Raw genomic sequence first — 23431 nt, forward strand, 5'->3', positions numbered from 1 at the left:
TAAATCAAGTTCATTGCAGACGATGTAGTGCTGCTTAGGCTTTTCCAGACTCCATACATTATTTAGTTGTCCTGGTTTCCATCTCTTCTTCAGTTAGCATTATCATTTATCTCGGAAGACTCTTGATTATTCAAACCCATTTCAGGACCCAGGGGAGCCAGAGAACACAGCATGGGTAAAAGGAGGAAGAGATGTGGGAACCAGCATCATTTCTGCAAAGAAGCAGAGTGTGACAGAATATGCCAGTGATCTTAACATTCACGGTAGTGGTAGGAGAATCAGGAGTTTGAGGGTAGCCTGAGCTACATAGTGAGTCAGCCCTTGTCTCAAAAACAAAAACAAAAACAAAAACAAAAAAAGCAAGGGCCTGGAGAGGTGGCTCAGTGGTTAAGAACACTGGCTGTTCTTCCCGAGGACTGAAGCATATTGCCAGCACCCACATGGCAGCTTACAATTCTCTAAAACTCCAGTTCCAGTGACTCCAACACCCTTTTCTGGCTTCTGTGGGCACCAGGCATGCATGCAAGCAAAACACCCCCACACATACAACAAAAATAAATAAAAATTTAAAAAACAAACACAAAACAATCTGAAAATGGTTTTAAAATGTGGGCATATGCATTTGGTTTAGAGAATGGGATCTGCATTCAATGGGGTCAAAAACAGTGTGTTTCCCAGAAAACTCTGAGCCTTTCCATTTACTGTCTAACGGGTGAAAGCTAGATTTATCCCCTCCCCCCAAGTAAAGCCCTCTATAGTCTTAGGTGTCATGAGTGGTCAGGGTATAAATGTATACATGGAAAAGGGACATTCTAGTCCTCCCAGTGTCCTGAGCTTTCCCAATGTAAAGATGTCAACAGCAGAGACCAGGCATCACCTCTTCATGTCAGCTTCCTTCCAAGGCACTGGAGTAAGACATCAGGGTGTGTTTCTCGGGAGCTAATGAGAAGGCAGGCAGCCTTTGCTGCTTCACAGAGCTCACGTCTCTTTCCAAGCACACTGCCCAACACTCTGCTCATTAAAAACATTGGGTATGGTAGGCTGACCACTACCATCAGAGGGACTCAGATGCCAGACTTCTCTATTTTTAAAGCCAATCCCTGCTCAACTACAGCAGTTTTTGATTGATTCAGTCACAGACACAACTGGCTTACATATTCATTATCGAGTTCACAAAGGCGTCACCACCCCAGCGTTCTCATTATTTACTATTTATTGAGCACTTGCCATGTTCCGGCCCCTGACTCCAATGACTGCATTACCCACACCCACTCCCATCCGTGATCTTTGGGAAAAGCTTCAAAATCACATATGGTTCTAAAGACACATGATAGAAGGATAAACCTTTTGGGAACCCTGGAGTGTTTGATCTTTGGCCAGTCTGTCCCTGGCAAACTACAGAAATATATATGTTTATATATATATAATATATATATATTAAATCTTTGCTCATGTCTGTACAACATTGATCTCTGCTAACTGCTTAAAATAGAACTTGATTCTCTCTACTACAGCATCTTCTAAGCCCAACAGCCTCTTGACAAAAGGAGGCCTAGCTTCATAGGTTAATCCAAATCTCCCAGAGCATTCTAAGTAGTCACTCTGAAGTTGCATGGCAATCTATTATCTATTTTTCTCTAGAGTCACTCTCCAGAGGAACAGGACTAGGGCAGAGGGAGCACTTGGCAATTATATGGAAACACCCATAAGCCCAGTCTAAACCGTGAGTGGCCATGACAGATGTTTGTGAGAAGGGAACTCTATTTTGCAGACATTTCAGGTGGCTATCCTGGGTCTGCTTGTGACAGTGAAGACAAGAGCTTCCTTTAATGCACATATGGTCTGAGGGTACCTTAAGAAGTTGTGAATATTTCCTTCAACAAGTAGAGAGCCTGCTGCCTTGCATTTTATATTTGCTGTCTCCTCAACGGCATCTTCAACAGTTAAGTGGTATTTCCTAGAACAATCTACGATTTCCCACCCCATGGCTAAGTGAAGAGCTAGCAGCTGCTCTGAACATAAACTGGCTCTTCCTTAGGCATAAGCTCTGGCAGAAGTGTTTCATGCCAGAAGGCCTCCTTCCTCAGATACCCCTGGTGTGAGCCCAGGCCTTGCTCTGGCTAGTGTTACCAGCAGAAAGGTTCTGGCTCAAATGGCCGGCAGAGTGACGCGAAACGAGAAAGCAGCTAATTACACACTGCTGGTGGAAGGGATGAGTGCGGGGCGTGGGCCGGGGACTGGCTTTCAGTGCTTACATCACTAGACAGACCCTGGCCTTGGGGGATAGCCTCACTAAGCAGCTCATCAACCACCTCAGGGACCATCCTGGAGTCCTGATCAGTCTCCTCAGAGACCTCCTGAGCCTGCAGACCAGTCTCCTGAGTGAGCTCTTGGGATGGTTTGTCAGCCTCGGGCATGTCTTGAGACAACTCCATGATGGCGGGAACCTCCTGAGCCAGCATGCCAACCTCCACAGACAGCTCCTGGCATGGTGGGCTGATCTCTTCCATAAAGGTTTCCTGGACCATGCTACCAAGCCCCACAGGGGATCCATGGACCTCTTGGCACAGCTGGTCACTCTCTTCAGGGTTGTCTTGAAAAAGTTGGCAAACTTCCTCATGAACTTTCTGAGATAGCTGGCCGGCCTTCTGGCATGGCTGACGTGTGTTGGTAGCAGTGTCATGGTTCTTCAGGAACAGCTGGCTGATGTCAGGGACCTCCTGGTTAGGCTGGCTGACCTCCTCAAGGATGTCATGGCATGTCTGAGTGGTGTCTGGGACCTCCTGGCATGTCTGGCTGACCTCGGCAACATCTTGACCTCCTAGAGGGCTGATTTCTACAGGTGGCTCTTGAGGGGACTGAGTTGGCTCAAGAAGCGCTTGCTGCCTTTCTACGGGGAACTCTTGTGCTCCATCTCCAGGAGTCCCCTGGAGCAACCCAAGGCCTTGGTTTTCTTCAGTCATATGTGTATTTACAGAGGACTGATCACTGAAGCCAAAATGTGAGTTTCCATCCACTGCAGTAGGAGAGGAAGGGCCAGCACTGGACACGGTGCTGGAGGGACCACTGCTGTCTATAAAGCAAAGTTAGGAGGTCTGGTCAATGAGCCGGAAGAGGAAGCTCTGATCGTGCGTGTACACTAACACTAGGATACATCTGCTTTGCTGCTCACGGTTTGGAGAAAGAGGGTCTGAATCCTTCCTAAATGTGGCAGACATCTGAGCTTGCTCCGCTCAGGAACTGTCACATTAGCCTAATGGAGACTACAGGAATAATGCTAAGGCTCATCCAAGAGTCAGGAGAATAAGGCCTACTCCATCTAGTTTCTCACAAACACTCTCTGCTCCCAGCTCCATATTTATATGGCTCCTCCTTCATACTTTGGATGTATGTGAACATTCTGTCCCAATGGTTCACAATTACTGTTACACATCAAAAGTGTGGGGAATACTTAAATATTGATTATCAGGTTCCATCTCCATAGTTTCTAATTCTATAGGTTTAGTTTAAAGTTATGGATAGGAGGGGCTGGAGAGATGGCTCAGAGGTTAAGAGCACTGGCTGTTCTTCCAGAGGACCTGAGTTCAATTCCCAGTAACCACATGATGGTTCACAACCATCTATAATGAGATCTGATGCCCTCTTCTGGCATAAAGGCATAAAATAAATCAACAAATAAATTGTTTAAAAAAAATAAAGATATGGATAGAAAGCCGGGCGGTGGTAGCCCACGCCTTTAATCCTAGCACTTGGGAGGCAGAGCCAGGCAGATCTCTGTGAGTTCGAGGCCAGCCTGGTCTACAGAGTGAGTTCCAGGACAGGCACAGAGCTACACAGAGAAACCCTGTCTCGAAAAACCAAAAAAAAAAAAAAAAAAAAAAAAGAATAATTCCTTGGCCTTTTGGTTAAGATCAAGAGAAGAATCATTCTTTAAAATAATCAATGTGTTTCTGGAGCAAGAGATATCCCAAGCAATAAGTAAGCAAGAGAATGTAGACAAACTTTATAAATCAGGGGTGAGACACGGTAGCGTACACCTGTAATTGTAGCACTCAGGAGCACCGGAAGTTCAAGGTCAGCCTGGGCTACCTGGTAAGCTCTGGCAAAGCTAGAAAATGATACAGGAAACCTATAAATGAGGGCAGGTAGGAAAGAACAGCAGACAGGAGAAAGCAAGGAGAGCCTGCTGCTCCCGTGACCCTCCCTGACCCTCCCGGGGTGTCTGCTCTCACACCCCCTGATGGGAGGGGGTGCTTCTCCTGCCTTTAGCCCGGCACTGTTCTTGGGAACAGTGTCAACAGTGGACAGGGCTGGAGGGAGACACCAGTGCTAGGCAGGCACCAGTGAGGAACAGACCCTTCCCTTATCACCCTGCCTGCAGGAGTGAGTGACTGAGACCACACAAGCCCTTCAAGGGTAACGTGAAGCGGAGCTCTGCATTTCAGGCCTGGGGTCAACAGTTACAGAACTGGGTCACCTTCTGGCACCTTGTATGTGGAAAAAAAATCTTAAAGTTTTTTTTTGGGGGGGGGCTGTTTTCAAGACAGGCTTTTTTTTTTTTTTTTTTTTTTTTAAGATTTATTTACTTATTGTATGTCCATGAGCACTCTATCTGCATGTATGACTTTAAGCCAGAAGAGGGCATCAGATCCTACTGTAGATAGTTGTAAGCCACCATGCAGTTGCTGGGAATTGAACTCAGGACCTCTGGAAGTGCTGCCAGTTCTCTTAGCTGCTGAGCCATCTCTCCAGCCCCATCAAAACAGGGTTTTTCTCTGTGTAGTTTTGGTGCCTGTCCTGGATCTCACTCTGTAGACCAGGCTGGCCTCGAACTCATAGAGATCCGCCTGGTTCTGCCTCCAGAGTGCTGGGATTAAAGGCGTTCGCCACCACCACCTGGCAGAAACCCTGTCTTGAAAAAGGAAAAAAAAAAAAAAGGCAAAAAAACCCAAACCCAAACCAAAACAAACAAAAAACCCTCTAGGTCTTTGGACATACAATGCTGTAAGATTTCATCTTATACACAAAGAAAACATAAAAACTCATTTCCCCAATCCTCTTGAAAACCCCAAACGAACTAGTAATGGTCTGGTGAAAATGATGAAGGTCCTCCATGGTGATGGAGGCCTGTAACTCTAGCACTTAGGAGGCCAAGGCAAAAAGGTTGCTGCAAGGTCAAGGTCAGCCTGGTGGACATACTGAGCTCCAGCCCAGATAGAGTAACACAGAAAGATCCTGTCTTTAAAAATAAAAAGTAACAGGCTGGAGAGGTGGTTCAGTGGTTAAAAGCATTTGTTCTTCCAGAAGACCTGGGTTCAATTCCTAGCACCCATGTGTCTGCCCACAACGGTTTGGAACTCCATTTCCTGGGGATTCAATGCCCTCTACTGACCTCTCCAGGCACACATGTAACAAAATACTCATATAATTGTTTTCTTTAAATCTAGAAAAGCCAGGCAGTGGTGGCGCACGCCTTTAATCTCAGCACTCGGGAGGCAGAGGTAGGCAGATCTCTGAGTTTGAGGCCAGCCTGGTCTACATGGTGTTTCAAAACAAAAAAAAATCTAGAAAAATGTGAAATAGTAAACATAATGAGGACTTTGAAGTCTTCAATTAGTCCACAGGAGGATATGGCCTCTAGCAAGGAAAGTTTCCCTTTTGTAAGTGGCATATTTATCAGTGGAATTTCAACTATACACTAAGTCACTATAGTATCAACAGTGACTGATTCCAGAAACAGGAAGAGAACTAAATACATTGTACCAAAGAGAATCTGGGAAAGTTGACAAGGCTGACTTTGAAAAGGTTCAGCCACTGAGTTTAAGATGTCGTAGTAGCCGGGCGGTGGTGGCGCACGCCTTTAATCCCAGCACTCGGGAGGCAGAGCCAGGTGGATCTCTGTGAGTTCGAGGCCAGCCTGGGCTACCAAGTGAGTTCCAGGAAAGGCGCAAAGCTACACAGAGAGACCCTGTCTCGAAAAACCAAAAAAAAAAAAAAAAGATGTCGTAGTACCTTATACTCGTACCCCCCTCTACTCCATCTTGGCCATAAAGAAACAGAGAGGACATGTTTAAAATGGGGGTTGGGGTGGGCAGGAGGAGGGCATGGTGGGGTAGGGGTCGGGGTGGGCAGGAGGAAGGACATGGTTTGGGCCCAACAAGGTTCTGAAGACACAGAATGTGTTTCTGGTATGGACTCCTCAGTGAAGATGTTTACCAGTGAAGGTCTGCTACTAGGTGGAGATCAGAAGAAAGACAAAGAGAAGAAGCCAGCTGAGCTTTCCTCGGGTCCAGAGGAAGCCTTAATGTCCAGCTAGTGGTCTCAGTCCAGCGAAGCAAGATCAGACAGAAGAAGAGGGAGGCTAAGAGTTCCCTTCAGCCCTTCAGGAGACAGAAGGCTCTATGAGGTGAGCTTAAATCTAAGGACATACTCTTGGCATTGGGGAACAAAAGTTTTTTTCCTCATACAAGGTGCCAGAAGGTGACCCAGTTCTGTAACTGTTGACCCCAGGCCTGAAATGCAGAGCTCCGCTTCACGTTACCCTTGAAGGGCTTGTGTGGTCTCAGTCACTCACTCCTGCAGGCAGGGTGATAAGGGAAGGGTCTGCTCCTCACTGGTGCCTGCCTAGCACCGGTGTCTCCCTCCAGCCCTGTCCACTGTTGACACTGTTCCCAAGAACAGTGCCGGGCTAAAGGCAGGAGAAGCAGCCCCTCCCATCGGGGGTGTGAGAGCAGACACCCCGGGAGGGTCAGGGAGGGTCACGGGGGCAGCAGGCTCCAGTGGCTTTCTCCTGTCTGCTGTTCTTTGGTTTTGTGCTTTGAGACAGAGTCTTGCTCCAGGTAGCCCCTTGCTGGCCTCAAACCTTCAGCCTCTGCCTCCATGTACTGGAGTTATAGTACATGCCAAGCCTACTTGCAACTTGTGTTTCTTGCTCTTAGCTTTTCTATCTATTTCTATCTATTTAAGCTGTCTCCTAGTCAACAACAGCGAGGAACAGTGTAGAGAGACCACAGTAGTCAGGAGGAGAGTCTCGACCTTTTGTGTATAAAAGGTCCTTCGGATCACTGTTCAATGGGGCTGGAGGATAGAGGAGAACAGACTTTTTCCTTTAGCTTAGAAATAGCACAGGTGACTCTTCCCAGATTGGTCATTGCTGTCTTTTGCTTTTTTTTTTTTTTTTGAACAGGGTTTCACTGTGTAGCTCTGACTGCCCTGGAATGCAATCTGTAGACCAGGCTGGCTTTGAACTCACAGAGATCTACCTGCCTCTGCCTCCCTAGTGCTGGGATTAGAGGCATGTGCCACCAATGCCCAGCCTCTTTTTTTCTTTTTTTGTTCTTAAAGATAGGTCTTGCTATGTAGCCCAGTCTGGTCTTCAGCTTAATATATAGCTCAAGCTGGCCAAAAACTCACAATCCTACCTCTTCCCCCTCAGTGAACAACAGTACCCAGCCATTCATCATTCATGGTCTTCTCTTTTTTTTTTTTTTTTAAGATTTATTTGTATGGGCTGGAAAGATGGCTTAGAGGTTAAGAGCACACTGGTTGCTCTTTCAGAGGTCCTGAGTTCAATTCCCAGCAACCACATGGTTGCTCACAACCATCTGTAATGAGCTCTGGTGCCCTCTTCTGGCCTGCAGGCACACATGCAGACAGAGCACTGTATACATAATAAAAAAATAAATCTTTTTAAAAAGATTTACTTTTATGATTTTTAACTGTGTGTGTGTGCACACGCATACGTGCTCGAACACACAAATGTACAGGTGTCTGTAGAAGCCAGAGGTGTCAGATTCCCTTGGAGCTAAAGTTCCAGGCAGTTAGGAGCCCCACGATATGAGTGCTGGGAATCAAACTCGGGTCCTTTGGAAGAGCATCGCATGCTCTTCATCGCTAAAACTACTGAGCCACCTCTTCAGTCCTGCTCCTAGTCTTTTAACCCTTACCTTCCTAGCTCTCATGGGATAGGTCTCTCATCCACCACTCCCTCCAACCTCTCAGTGTTTGATCAGACAACTAAAAAGAGTTTACTTACACCAAGGTGGCTTTTCAGAGCGATGCCGAAGCTGCAGGGGTGGTGAGTGAAGAGCACGGGGTGGGGAGAACGGGCTATCTGAGGCCTGGTTGTTGTGCATAGAGTCAAAGAGGGCTGTGTAGGGGAGGGGAGAGACACATGAATAAAGGGCCCTCAACCTAAGTCAAGGTCACTTCACCTCCCTCTGGCTGAGAAGAAACATACCCTAGAAACCTTGACCCAAATCTCTGTCATTTTTTAAAACTTTACATTATGGTTCTTTTCAAATGTACAATTATTAACTTGTTTGTATACAAAATGATGGGTTTACTTATGGCATTTTCATATGCATTATTAACTTTGTTCACATTTTCTGCCACCCCCATTACTCTATCCTGTTTTTCTCTCTCAGTCTTCTACTTTCCATTCACGTCACATACACATTTTCTATTCTACACGAAAGAAAATATGATATCAAATATGTTTTCTAAGAAGGGGGTGATGGCTCAGAGGGTAAGCACCTGCTGCCAGGACTGATGACCCGAGTTTGACCCCCAGGACCCAGGCGGGGAAAGGAAAGACCTGATTCCTGCCTGCACACTGTCCTCTGCCTTCTACAGTGCAGCACTGTGCCTCATGCCCCAAAGAGATACATGTAAAAAAATGCTTTTGAAGTTGCTTTGCAAATGAAAACTTGATTTTCTCTTGCTGCTTTCAAACTTTCCTGTCTTCTGCCAGGTGTGGTGGCACAGCTTTTATGGGAGGCAGAGACAGGAGGATCTCTGTGAACTCCAGGACAGCCAGGACTACATAGAGAGTCCCTATTTCAAAATGAAAACGAACAAAACATTTTCTGTATTTCTGTCTTCTGAGAGTCTGAATATTATTACCTCAGCATGCATCACTTTGCACCTATCCTGTTGGAACTGGCTGAACTATTTGGAAATAAAAATTCATGTCTTTTAGTAAATTTGAAAAGGTTTGGTCTATTACTTTTCTAAGTATGTTTTATTCTTCTTTGTCTTTTCCTCTGAGACTAAGTTCTGCTTGCTGTACCTCTCTGCAATCAGAAACCACGGTCCCACAGGGAGAGCATGGGCTGCCAGCTTTAAAATCACCACCAGGGGGGGCTGGAGAGATAGCTCAGCGGTTAAGAGCAATGGCTGCTCTCCCAGAGGACCTGAGTTCTATTCCCACCAGGTGCCTCATAACCACCTCCAGCTCCAGGGGATCTGATGTGTGGAACCCTCACCCCACATAAGTAAAACAACAACAAACAAACTACAACCAACCTGGGTGGGGGTGAGCAAGAACAGCAAGAGCTGCGACCCTCTTCATCCATTTCAGGTTACCATTTAATTTTTTTTTTTTTTTTTTTTTTGGTTTTTCGAGACAGGGTTTCTCTGTGTAGCTTTGCGCCTTTCCTGGGACTCACTTGGTAGCCCAGGCTGGCCTCGAACTCACAGAGATCCGCCTGGCTCTGCCTCCCGAGTGCTGGGATTAAAGGCATGTGCCACCACCGCCCGGCTTACCATTTAATTTTTTAATGAATAATTAATCAGTTCTGTGTGTGCTGCTAGGGCCCCACATGTTAAACACGTGCTTCACCACTTAGCTACAGCCCAGTCTCCACGTCATCTCTGACTTAATGTAGCACTTTCCTGTTGCCCAGGAGCCTTTGACTATTTTCTGGAATATTGAGAAAAGATAATTCTAACAGTTTTTGCTGTGTGTGTGTCGCGCACCTGTGAAACAACAACAAACTGGATCTATCTACCATTATTTTTGTACTTAGAAAACCAAATAAATAAAAATAAAAATAAGCCAGGAGGAGGTGGCTGAGTGCCTTTAATCCCAGCACTCAGGAGACAGAAGCAGATGGATCTCTGTGAGTTCGAGGCCAGCCTGGTCTACAGAGTGAGTTCCAGGACAGCCAGGGCTGTTGCACAGAAAACCTGGTCTCAACCCCCCCCCCCAATTTTTTTTTTTTTTTACACTTATGTATCTCATCCATATGGATTTGTCCTGGCAGATGTGAAGTGTGGATTTGATTTTAATTTTTTGTCACTTTGACCTACTTATTTATTAAAAAATATTACTTTACTCAGTATTTTGAAATGTCAACTTCATCAATTTATAGATTTTCAATTTTATTCCTTTAGCTTATTAATTCATGTACCAATATTATACTCCTTTTGTTTGTTCATTTGTGATAGTATTTCAGTCATTCTGTAGTCTGGGTAGTCCAGGCTGGCTTTGAACTTGTAAGCATCCTCCTGTTTCAACTGCCTAAGAACTCATTACAAGAGTGCATCACTGTGCTGGCTGGTTTTATGTCAGCTCAACACAAGCTACAGTCATCTGATGGATGGGAACCTCAGCTGGGAAACTGCCTCCATAAGACTGAGCTGCAGGCAAGCCTGTAGGGCATTTTCTTAATTAGTGATCAATGGGGGAAGGCCAGCCCAATGTGGGCGGGGCTAACCCTGGCCTGATGGTCCTGGGTTCTATAAGAAGGTAGGCTGATCAAATCATTGGGAGCAAATCAGTAAGCGACACCCTCCATGACCTCTGCCTCAGCTCCTGCCTCCAGGTTCCTGCCCTGTTTGAGTTCCTGTCCTGACTTCCTTCAGTGATGGACTGTGATGTGGAAGTGTAAGTCACATAGACCCTTACTCCCCCAATCTTTTTGGTCATGGTGTTTCATCACACAGTAGTAAACCTGACAAGACCACCATGCCCAGTTTCATGAGGTACTGGAGATCAAACCTAGGGCTTCATGCATGCTAGGAAAGCACTATACCAACCAACTATATCTCTAGTATCTGGCTTTGTTTTTCTTTTCTTTTATTAACTTAGCTTTTCTTAATTTTTCAATAAAAACTACAGAATTGATTTGTGCTTTTATTGGATCACATTAAACTTATAAATCACCTTGGGAAGAAGTGATATTCTTTTTTCCTCAGGGTTATTTTGTGTGTGTGTGCGTGTGCATGTGCACATGAGTAAGCATGCATGCATGTTTGTGTATATGCACTTGTGGAGGTCAGGGGTTGATGACAAGTGTGCTTTTAGACTGCTCTCCAACTTTTTAAATTCAACTTTATGTGTTCAGTGTTTTGCTGTATGTATCTCTGTGAACCATGCACATGCCTAGTGCCCAAAGAGACTTTTAAAGGGCTTCAGATCCCCTAGAACTTGAGTTACAGATGGTTGTAACCTGCCATGTGGGTGCTGGAAATCAAACCCAGGTCTCTTCTGAAAGAGCAGCCAGTGTTAACTGCTGAGGTATTTGTGTGTGTATGTGTGCACATGTGTGCACATGTGTGCATACATAATCCAAAGCATGTGGGGGAAGATCAGGAAAGAACTTAAGGGGGCTGGTTCTCTCATATGTCGGTTCCAGAGGTCAAATTCACATTATCAGGCACGATAGCAAGTACCTTTACCTGCTAAGCCGTCTCGCCAGCCCCAATTGTATGTTGTTAAAAGTCATTTCTATGTCTTTGTAGCTACCTATGGCTTTTCTTTTTTCTCACAAACTATTGTTTATTTACTTTCCTATACTTAAGTTTCATGAAAAAATGAGAGCTAAGCAGTTCTGCCCTCTTTGAGAAAAGCATCTCCCATCAACATCAAGTGTGCAGCTGACACAAACCAGGAAGAGTGACATCTTAGGGCCAAGACCAGGCTAGGGTCCCTCAAGAGTATGGCCCACCAGGCAGTACCAGCCTTCGATCATGGAGCCTCTTGACCTATTCTCCATTAAAAATATTACATAAAACACACTCTTCCACTGCAATAGCTGCAACTGTTTCCTCATAAAGCTCACTGTGTAGCTGCAAGAGGTTCTTCTGTCTCAGATGTAAACAAAGAGGAAGATCTGTGCCATCTGCATACTATTCTCCCTATAAACTGCTGCTGGATGGGAAACAAACTGGTGGCGGCGGTGGTGCACACTTTAATCCCAGCACTTGGGAGCCAGAGGCAGGAGGATCTCTGTGAGTTCCAGGACAGCCTGGTCTGGTCTACAAAGTGAGTTCCAGGACAGCCAGGACTATTACATAGAGAAACCCTGTCTGGAAAAACCAAACAAACAAAAAAGAATGAAGGAAGGAGGGAAAGAGGGATAATTCAGCTCTGACACTAAGCTTCATAAGCAGGTTTTTTGTTTTCAGTGAAGAGCTGGGAAAAGATGAATTTGGCTCTTTTATTTCAACAAATTCCAAGTGGGGGTGGTGAGATGGTTCATGGGTAAAGGCACTTGCTGCCAAGCCTGACAACCAGAGTTTGATCTCTACGCCCCACACGGTGGAACAAAAGAACCAACTCCTGCAAGTTATCCTTTGCCACATGCCTCCCCAACTCATAAAGAAATAATAATAAAGAGAGTTATCAGATGGTGTGTGCGCTCAAAGCTCACGCTCTCCAGGATCACGTGCTCTTTCTTACAATGCAGGCTGTTTTCAATGGCAAATTTATAGGTTCCAATTGTATCACATGGTAGCCACACGCCCATCGATACACCGCAAGTTAACTGCCGTGGTAAAAAGAAACGCTCCATGAGTAGCACCCGTGGAGTGAGGAGACATGAGTCAGGACCTGTGCTGCTCAGCTTTTTGTCACCTTGACAGAGCTAGGGTCATCTGGGAAGAGGGAACCTCAACTGAGAAAATGTGTCCATCAGACTGGCTTGTAGGGAAGTCTGTGGGGCATTGTCTTGATTAATGATGGATGTGGGAGGGCCCAACTCACATAGGCAGTACCACCTCAGGGCAGGTGGTACTAGGAGGTATAAGAAGGGTATCTAGGGCTGGAGAGATGGCTCAGAGGTTAAGAGCACTGTTTGTTCTTCCAAAGGTCCTGAGTTCAATTCCCAGCAACCACATGGTGGCTCACAACCATCTGTAATGAGATCTGGCGCCCTCTTCTGGCCTGCAGGGATATGTGCAGACAGAACACTGTATACATAATAAATAAATAAATCTTTAAAAAAAAAAAAAAAAAAAAAAAAAAAAAAAAAAAAAAAAGAAGGGTATCTAAGGGATGGAGAGCTGGCTCAGTGGTTAAGAGCACTTGTTGCTTTTGCAGAGGACCTGGGTTCTGTTCTCAGTGTCCACAAGGTGGCTCACAACCATCTGTGACTCCAGTTCCAGAGGTCTGACCCCCTCTTCTGACCTTTACAGGTACCAGGTACACGTAAGGTACACTTACATACATGCAGGCAAACACTCACAATATAAATAAGTCTAAATAAATAAAAGGTAGCTGAATGTGAACCCACAGAACAAGCCAATAATCAGCACTCCTTCATGGTCTCTGCTCCAGTTCCTGCCTCCAGGTTCCGGCCTTGAGTTCCACCCTGACTCCCTTCATGATATAAGATGAAATAAACCCTTTCTCCTCAAGTTCCTTTTGGCCATGGTGTTTATGGACACGGAAAGCAATCGAGGGCAGGATCATGTCACACCTTACACAAGAAAACAGATGGAGGCCTCCATATGATTAACAAAATCCTGCCTATTTTGCTAGCTGAAGTTTTTTTTTTTTTTAAGATTGTAATTAATTTTATTTTGTGTGCATTGGTGTTTTGTCTGCATTCTTGTCTGTGTGAGGGTGTCGGATCCCCCGGAACTGTAGTTACAGACAGTTATGAGCTGCTATGTGGGTGCTGGGAATTGAACCCGGGTCTTCTGGAAGGGAGTCAGTGTTCTCAAACCCCTGAGCCATCTCTCCAGCCCCAATAGCTGAAGTTCTAAAAGCCAAATGGCCATGTAGTCTCTACTGACAGCCCTGTGTTCTTCAGCTTGGGTCAATGTCCTAGGTTCCCAAGCCTCCATATTTAGTTCCTAGCTATCCACGTGTATGAATGTGAAGTGTGTACATACATGTTTTTACGTATGTGTGAGTGCACATGTATGTGTATGTGTGTTTTGAGGCCAGAAGACAACCTCGGGTGTCCGTCTGTAGACACCATTAGTGTCTCCACTTTTTTTTCTTTTTGAGACAGTTTCCTTCACTGGCTTGGAACTAGCCAAGCAGGCTGGCTGGCTGAAAGCCCCCAGGGTGTGTATCTGCCTACCTTGTGCTGGGTCTGTAGGTATGCCACCAGACCTGGCACAGTCTTAAGATTTATTATTTTTTAATTAATAAAATATGTCACCAGGCAGTAGTGGTGCATACCTTTAATTCCAGCACTCGGGAGACAGAGATAGGCAGATCTCTGTGAGTTCGAGGCCAGCCTGGTCTACAGAGTGAGCTTCAGGACAGCCAGATCTACACAGAGAAACCCTGTCTTGGAAAAAAAAAATTATGTGTATGTGTGCCTGTTTATCTATATGTCCACCATGTGCATGAAATAGCCTGGGGAGGCCAGAAGGGGAGGCCATGGAAAAAGGAAGTTGTGAGATGCCTGATGTAGGTCCTGGGAATTGACCCTGGGTCTTGTGCAAAAGCAGCCACCGCTCTTAACCACTGAGCCATTTCTCCAGCCCCCTTATTTCATTTTTTTTTTTTTTTTTTTTTTTTTGGTTTTTTCGAGACAGGGTTTCTCTGTGTAGCTTTCCGCCTTTCCTGGAACTCACTTTGGAGACCAGGCTGGCCTCGAACTCACAGAGATCTGCCTGCCTCTGCCTCCCGAGTGCTGGGATTAAAGGCGTGCGCCACCATCGCCCGGCCCTTATTTCATTTTTAAGTTGTGTGTGTGTGTCTGTGTACTGGTTATATGCAGGAGTGCTGGTGCCCACTGAGGCCAAAAGAGGGTGTTAGATTCCAAATAGCTGGAGTTACAGGCAGTTGTGAGCCATCCTTCATGGATGCTGGCAACTGATTGGCTCCTCTGCAAAAGCAGTTGGTTTTATGAGACAGGGTTTCTCTGTGTAGCTTTGGAGCCTGTCCTGAAACTTGCTCTGTAGACCAGGCTGGCCTTGAACTCAAAGAGATCCACCTGGCTCTGCCTCCCGAGTGCTGGGATTAAAGGCACGAGCCACCAGGCTGGCTCAGTGTTTTACAATATGGGTTGTTCTGGGGATCAAATCCAGGTCCTTGTACTTACTACACAAGCACTTTACTCATTGACCAATCTTCCTAAACCCCACCCACCCACCCCCACCCCCGTCATTTCTGGTGCTGAGGAAAGATCACAGGACTTTGTGTTTGCTAGGCAAGCGCTCTATCACTGAGTTAAATTCCCAACTTCTTCCGAACTTTTAAATTTATTTTACTTTGTCTTTATTTGTGTGTATTCGTGTATGTGCATCTGTGTTTATAGGTGCAGATGTGTTTCAGTGCCCACAGAGGCCAGAAGTACATGTTAGATTGCCTGGAGCTGGAGTTACAGGTGACTGTGAATCACTTGATATGGTTGTTGCAAAAAAAAGCTCTGTCCTCTGAAAGAACAGCAAGCACTCTTACCTGCTGAACCATCTCTCCTGCTCCCCACTATAAATTCAGTAGGTATGGAGGTAAAGCTAGAGACACCAACAGTACTTCCCGTACCTGCAGACGCCTGTGCATGGGCATCAGTGTGGCGCTGGCAGACTTTAGTCAAGAATTCACTCACTTGACGCAAGGAAAGGGCATTATGTAGTGTTTCTAGGGGGTAGATGGTAGGTACCATGGAGCACCCTTCAAATCCTGTTGGAAAAGAGATGAACAGAGTCAATGTTATTCCCACCAGATAGACTCCAATTGGCCAAGGAAGGATGGAGAGTCCCTGAGAGCCATCAGGAAAGTCTGTGGCTTTTGGAATATGGGGTATTCAAGATTTGCAGGAGAAGGGACTCTTTAGAGGCCTTCAGGAAGTCTATTTATCTCATCTCCAATTTCCCTAAAATGTCCACCTGTTAAGCCTCCAGGTAGTCAAATCCCCTTCACCTACGGAGAGTACACAGTGTCCATGTCTAACAAGAGCACTGACGCTGCTCTTGTACTTTCTAGGGGAAATGAAACGGATCAAGAGGCAAGGGGTTGAAATTGTAGATCTAACATGAGGCAGCAGGTCATGGAGCTCGGAAGGAACAGCAGATTTCAGGTATCATGAAGAAAAAAAAAACAGATTAAGGAGAAGGGCTTGGAATCCAAGGAGGGGTTCATGCACATTCCAATGTGGGCAGAAGGGCTAGAATACTTGGATGCAAACTGAGAGCATGCAGTACATGAAGCTCAGCTGAGGAAAACCACATGCATGAGCAGGGTGGGGGATGGAAGTTCCTTCTTGGTCATTTCCATCACATCAAAGCCTTTTCCTTATGCTCTGTCTCTAACATCCTGGGCTCGCTAGGTTTTCTCTAGTCCACCAAGGAAATGAGACACCCCAGGCCCTGAAAAAAATACACTATAATACAGGTCTACAAGTCTCGGTAGGTAAACATCAATGAATAACCCTATTCCTAGGGCTATTAAAGGGAAAAAATGCTCCCACTGAAGGATCAAGAACACGTCCTAAGCACTGTCTCAGTCCCCAGTTGTTCCAATGCTTCTTCTCCTCAAAGGAACTAAGAACAGGGAGGGAGCACCATCTACAAAAGACTGAGCCTCTTCTTCACCAATGAATAAGGGTCCTAGCTCAAAATTACCATACCTGGTCATCCTCTAACCTCCAGCTTTGTCTGTCTTGATGTTTAGTTGATGCCCCCATGCCTTGGTTTCCCCTTATAATCTAGTGGGGTCTCTAGCTCATCAGAGTGGTTAGAAAAACATTTGGATTTGAAGATGATGGTAGTAGAAGATTAGAGAGATAGGGACACGTTAACAAAACAACAACAACAAAAAAACAAAACACAAGATTCCAGGGTAAGAGATTATGCCTGTGCTGAACAGAACGGGTGACATTAGGGGGAAGTAAGAAAGGAGGACTAGAAGGGGGATGAGCAGCCAACGCTACAGCTACCAGGCAGCCTGGCCCCAATCCCAGTCAAGCAACTAACGCAAGTCACATAACCTCAGGACTCGATAGGCTCTCCAGCCAGAAATGCAATAAGCAAAGCAATCCGTCCCAGCCAGGGTAGTGGCAGCAGCCGGCCTGTGGCAGGGGGTACCGTAGAGGCACTCGGGGTCATCCTGGCCTGAGCGCAGCCAGTTCCGGAAGAGGCGCAGGTGGTAGGAGCACTGGTGCAGGTGGTGCGCCAGCGTGGCATCCAAGGAGACTGGCCAGCCCCTTGGGCAGTCAGAGGAAAAAGTGCGCAGCAACCGGACCACAGGGTGCTGGTCATCCAGCAGCTCTGCAGGGGACAGAGGGACCACGATAGGAAGGAAGCACAGAGATAGAGGAAGAGAAGAGGGAGAGACAACGAGGGGGCACTGACTGCCACAGCATTCCTGCGAGTGGGGGCCACTCAGACCCCAGGTAAGCTAAGGAAGGAGGAGGGATGGTCAGAGGGACTGGCCATCCCTTACTGGAAAGAAGAGTACTGGCACCACACGGTGAGCCTCAAAGAAGCCATTAATGAGACCTCAGGCCCTCCCCTTCCTCCTTGAGCGCAGCTCAGTCCGTGCCTGAGGAACAGTGACAGCATTCCGGATACGGGTGGGCTGCTCATTCTGCAGCTGGGAGCCTTGACTAGAGCTCAACGTCTCTGATCTGTCTTAGATAAACCCTAGGGCCCACTTCTCAGACAAATGGATTTATGACATTGGGACAGAGATGAAGAGATTCAAAGTCACTCAGAGAAGAAGGTCAAAATGATAGTAGATGTCAAGATAACTCCAAAACTGAAAACATTCCAGAAGGCTAAGGCCCGCTGCGATGCAGATTCTAAGACAGCTACAGACAGGACTGGTGCCAGGTGGCTGGTACAAAACACTGGCAGGAAACCAGGAATACGACTCCTTTGAAACAGTGCAGGTAAAAAATAAACAAATCAGACTCTCCTCTTTACAATACAAATATGACTAACTGCCTTTACCTTACTCTTGTACAAATAAAGACTTTAGTCTCAGAATATGGGTGGTAGTGGTGGTGATGTATCTCTCACTGAGGCCAAAAGTTAGACAATTTTATGTTTTCTTTCCACAGATGATCAGGCTAACCACTCTTTGTTCAGCTGGTATGTGGAAGAGCTTTAATTTGGAATCCCTTATTGTTTTAGCCACTTGGCACATTCTGTGGATGCCTGGGATTCAGCAGCAAAATGGTTGAAGGCACTGAAAGGCATGAGATGAGGGGTACAAGAGGAACGGCAGTGTAAGATCTTGGAGGACATATATGGGGATGAAGATTGACGTGAGGATGAGCAAGGGCTTGATACAGGAAGACAGGAGGATCAAAGCGGGTGAAGAGGCCTGCTCAGAACTCCAAGATCAGAACCGGCTCTCTTGCTGGTCCCATGAGACCACAACTTCCAAAGAGCTTGGTTTTTACTTCTTCCTAGACTAGCAGAGTGAGGCCTGACTGTACCAGTGGTCACACAGCTGTGTTGGGCAATAGGACACGAAGAGCCTGACAAATCCACTGGGCACTCTGACACTCTGGATGAGGATGAACCACTGTCTCTTTCCCACTGGACTAATTTGCTTTGGAGAGTTCAGCATAAAGTTGAGTGATGTACCACACCCATGTGCTGGTTGTAGTCACAGGATATGAAAGCTCATCAGGAACAGAAGCAGAGATGTACTAGCGGCTGCTCTTCCATCAAAGTGTGGAGACAGCATTGCCTTGTCTCTTTTCCAAAGCCAGGTCCAGTTTTGGAGCTTTGTTTGTCTTTTGAGCTGCTGTGTCAAAGCCAGACATCATGCAAGGAGATGGTGATGCTGGGTAGTAGGCTGGCACACTGTTAGGAAGACTCTGCCATAAGCAACCGTAGACAGAACAACTGCTCTGTAATTGCTGAGTCAGTAAAGCAAGACCTTGGCCATGGGGTAGAGCTCTCATGTTGTATTTAAGGGCTAAACTCCATCAAGATGATCTTCTTTGTCAAATACAACAGTTCCAAATTTCTCCTTACAACAGATCCCAGGTCCTGGCTTTGCAAGCATACTAACCTCCTAGTTTAAACTCAAGAGAAACAAGGAGGCTAGAAGAAGCCTGGGCAAGTGTGGAAGGGGTCAGAGCTCCTGTGTTGTTCTCCTGCACTCTACCTGACGCATCCAGGTCTTCCTTCCTTTCTCCTTACGGCAAAATTAATTCTTGTTTCTTCAGCTGCTGAGTCTGCCAACCAAGGCTTCAGAGAACTGGAGAAATAGGTTTGAGGATTTGCTTTATGAACGTGGGTTTTTCTCTTATGGCACCCAAGAAACTAGGAGATATGGGATTTAGCTCTTATTTCGGGGGCCCAAGCTCCTGGTACTATATCATAGACTAAGTCCAAGTCCCAGGCTTGGGGTTTGGCCATCAAGTTCTCCTCTATGACAACTGTGACATGTGAGACTATATGAGTTAGCACAGACATGTCACTATGGATGGGGACTTTGGCCACAGGCAGAAAAAAGAAACTGGAGGTGGAGAGGAACTGAATGAATACAGGGTAGTCAACCTAGAGAGAGATTTCAGCAGTGTCTAGAGGATATGCATGACCTGACCAGGCTAAAATCGAACACCTGCCACTGGTGAGGCAGCTGATGGGGGGGGGGGCGGGGGCAGGAAATCAGAATAATTTTACCTTCCTCTGAGAGTCTCAGCTCTTGAATAGAAGAAAACCATATCTAACAAAACTGGATTTACTTGGGGAACAAGATACAACACAGAGAAAAAAACTAAAATAAAAGTTCAGTTGGGAGTAGGTCTTAAATTCTCTTGTCATACCCCACAAAGAGACCATAACCTTTCAGGGTGCAATGTACACAGACTTAGTTCTTTGATATTCTCAAAATATTGCAAAGTATTCCTAAGTTCTCCTAGGACTCCTATGTCTTCCCTTCAGTTCCAGCCTCTCTGAGACAGTGTTTCCATAGGTATACCTGGCCTCATGGAAAGTGGCCTAGCTCAGTGGCAGAGCACATGGCTAGGCCACACAAACACCAGGGTTCAATTTCCAGCACTGACCACTCAGCCAAAGAGAAAAAAGGAAAAAGAAAAAGAAAGAAAGAAACCTCAAGGTACAGTCTTTTCTCCTTATCTAACACCTCCCATTGCTATTTTTTTCCCCCTTTTATCCCAAAGCAACCTGGACTCCTGTTTTCTAGGCTCGGGCATTAGGTTAGTAAAACATAAAGCAGATGTCAGGAACACAAGAGCCACACAAAGTACACAAAATGGCAGGAGACAGGAATATGGAATGGAGGTCCTATGTCCAAACCAAAGCCCTAATAGTAACTGTAGCAACTGGCCCAAAAGAAGAACACACCCTGCATCCACCCCATCAAGAGCTGGAGAGTAAAACAGGAGATCTGCATAAACTGAGACCGCAGGGAGAGAACGAGCCCTGGCTAGGTGATGCTGTTCTCGGCTAAGGAGGAGAACCTCTTCTGTCTGTCCACAGCCTGGCGGTCATGTGATAGGAAAGGGGGAGTTGTGACTGATGCTGTGGTGGTGATGCTGACAAAGTTATGGAATGGTGATGATGGTGATTATGGAAATCAGACCCTGAGTTGCCACAGGGATAGGTCAGCCTATCCAGGCTACAGCCAGAGCTACGGCTGTCACAAGGAAATGTCCCAGGAGGGACACTTGGGGCGGGGCTCATTCAGAGAAAGCAGGGTGTCACCATAGTGGAAGGAGAGGCAAAGTCAGTGTCAGAACTCAGGGTTAAGTGTCTGGAGATGACATGAGGAGGAGGAATGACGCTGAGTCAGAAGCAAACGTACCGTTAGTCGGATGCTTTGCAAACGACACAGAAAATCGTTTTACGGCCGGGACAAACAAGAGCTCTGGGGAGAAAAGACATCACGGGGATTACACCCACCCCTGTGCCCGCCCTCGGCTCTGGAACCTGCCCACTGTGTGCTCGGCTCTTTACCTTGTGCGATCTGGTCCCGTCCCCGACCCTCGGGTCCTGACTACAACATTCCGGTTATGTCCTCTGCTGTCACCTCTACCACAGCGTGGTCCCACAAAGCAACCCTGACTTCACCACCATGTGCTCTTGCTAGCCATTTGGAAACAGAGTCTGTATAGAAACCTCCTTCCCTTCCCCCAGTACCTTTCCATATCATCTTTCCACCTTAGCTGAGCAACCTCCACATCCCTGACCCTGATTTCCTGGAACTTAACCAAGACTCCACTGCATTCCTCCTGACCATGGAGCATCCTCTCGGTCCTCACCCTACAGGCCAGAATCCAGGAAAGAGTACAAACTGATGCAGCCAGACTGTGTGTGGGAGATTATGAAGGGATAAGCATAAATAAGTAGTATTTGTATGGTGAGAGGGAATGCAAATGGAGGAGTGGAAGGGGTCCTGGCTCCTTCTCCCTTCTATTATCCATGAAGAAAGCTTGGTATAAGGCCACCGCCAATGCCATCTTAAGCATGAATAGTTCTGGAGCTGTATGCTTGCTGGGAGACAAGTTTTTTTTTTTTTTGAGAGAGAGAGAGAGAGAGAGTGGCCCCCCAAAACCCACCCACATACCATCTCGGTGCTTTAGACTGGCAGGCGGGAGCTTTTTGCCATGGCTGCGGGCGTAGTCCTGAAGATTCGGAGCGCTGGAGGAGCCACCCAGCACTGTGGTGCTGAACAGCCCTGTGCACTGTGAGCCTGCAAGGCCGGGAGCACATTAGTAGCCACACAAAGCTGCATACAGAACACCCAACTGTACAGTACAACATTGAGACACACACAGCCATTCAGCACCACCACAACGCAGCTACTCCGAGGAACCACAAAGAGTGTCCACTACTGTCCATAGCCACAGCAGGCAAGCAAAGTAGCGACTCTCCAGGAGATCTACATGGCAGAGACAAAAGGCCACTACAAAAATGGTGTTAGTCTTATTAGGTATTCAATCTACTGAGGTGGACTGTACTTCCCAGGTAGCTCTCAGAAGCACTACAAGAATAGGTAAGTCTTCCTAACTTTTTACAACTACATTACTTTGTACAGGAGGAGGGAGAATGCATGCCATGGCATGCACGTGGAGGTCAGGGGACAGCCTGCCGTACCCAGGCCTCTCCTTTCGTTGGGAAGGTCCCAGGGATTAAACTCAAGTCATTGAGTCTGGCAGCAAGTGAGTGCCTTTCCTGCTGGACCACCTCACCGGAGCATGCTCCCCTAAACCTCATCAGGTCCTCTACTCTGGACAGAGGATTTGAGAAACCTAGAAATCTAGAGATTTGAAAGGGAAAAGCTCTCACTGAAACTAGAGACTGGGTTTGGGTACTTGGCTGGCACACAATTCTGTGTTCTTCATCCAACATCCTATCCTTCAGAGCCTCTTTCACTTACAAGTATGAGCCTTGTACTTTGAAAGCTGAAAGGGACTCGGAGACCACCTAGTTTAACTTTTTCATTTTACATAATTGGTGAAGAAACAGATCCAAAAGTGTTTCCTTTGCTCAAGGTCACAGTACAGGAGCTAAGGAGGACCAGAATCTAGGCCCCCTTCCTCCAGGGACTAACTGTGTTTGGTTAGAAGAGAAGGATTTTTTTTCACAGAGAAATAGCATAGATTCTGAAATCAAGACGGACACAAATCAGAAGACATCTGAAAAGTAAGTTGCTTATAATGTAGGGCTTAGCCAATCATGTGCTAAGCACCCTGCTAAGACAGAAAGCAGGAAACAACAACAGAAACTGTCTTGCTTTTCCTGCTCTGAAAAGTTTATGTCTTGCGAGCCCTGCCATCAAAACCAGCTGCCCACACATAGAAGTTCAAAGAAAGCAAAAAAGAAGTGCTAGTGTGAGGGGTAAACGAAACTTGAAGAACCTCCGCAAAGGGTAAGTCAGGTCAGAAACCGTCCCAGGGTGGTCTAGACTAGGGTTCGACTCCCCGTCCTCTTTTTACAGCCTCGAGGACAGAGTAACCGGGAAGTCACAAGACTGACATTCTTGAGTTAAGCATGGTGGCGCATGCCTTTAATCCAGCACTCGGGAGGCAGAGGCAGGAGGATCTCTGTGAGTTTGAAGCTAGCCTGGTCTATGTAGTGAGTTCCAGGACAGCCAGGGCTACAAAAAAACCAAAAAACCAAAAAAAAAAAAAAAAAAAAAAAAAAAAACAAGACTGACATTCCATCATAACTAAGACCCTGGGTTTGGGAGGGGAAGTCATATTCATATTCAGACTAGAGAAGAAGATAGTTTCCCTTGAGCCTACAGAGAAGACCAGGGCCCCAGTATTTCAGGGCTACCAGAAAAATCAGAAATCTCAGGTGGGCAATGGTTTCTACCCTGGAATTTGGGCCCTCTGAAATGCAGCAACTTCTCCAAACTTCCATGCTCACTCAGGCTTGAGAATGAAGTACCACAGAGCAACACACTGCAAAAGATGTCTGCTTTCCTTCAGAGAAAGCTGAAGGGAGCTGGCTCTATCCTAGACCACACCAAGCT

General features: G+C 46.4%; 1 protein-coding gene across 1 annotated transcript in view; it reads right to left on the reverse strand.

Annotated features, from left to right (window-relative positions):
• Positions 1-1195: 1195 nt before the first annotated feature.
• The window catches only part of Ppip5k1 (diphosphoinositol pentakisphosphate kinase 1), a 47685-nt gene continuing 25449 nt past the window's right edge, over positions 1196-23431 (reverse strand). Inside the window, exons 27-32 of the mRNA XM_059261245.1 lie at positions 21518-21643; positions 20756-20818; positions 17053-17235; positions 15512-15649; positions 8036-8149; positions 1196-3073 (exon numbers count right to left, since the gene is read on the reverse strand). Coding sequence (XP_059117228.1) covers positions 2187-3073; positions 8036-8149; positions 15512-15649; positions 17053-17235; positions 20756-20818; positions 21518-21643 — 1511 coding nt within the window. The 3' untranslated portion in view covers positions 1196-2186. The remainder of the gene's footprint in view (positions 3074-8035; positions 8150-15511; positions 15650-17052; positions 17236-20755; positions 20819-21517; positions 21644-23431) is intronic.

Source organism: Peromyscus eremicus, chromosome 4, assembly GCF_949786415.1.
Source record: "Peromyscus eremicus chromosome 4, PerEre_H2_v1, whole genome shotgun sequence".
Lineage (NCBI taxonomy): Eukaryota > Metazoa > Chordata > Mammalia > Rodentia > Cricetidae > Peromyscus > Peromyscus eremicus.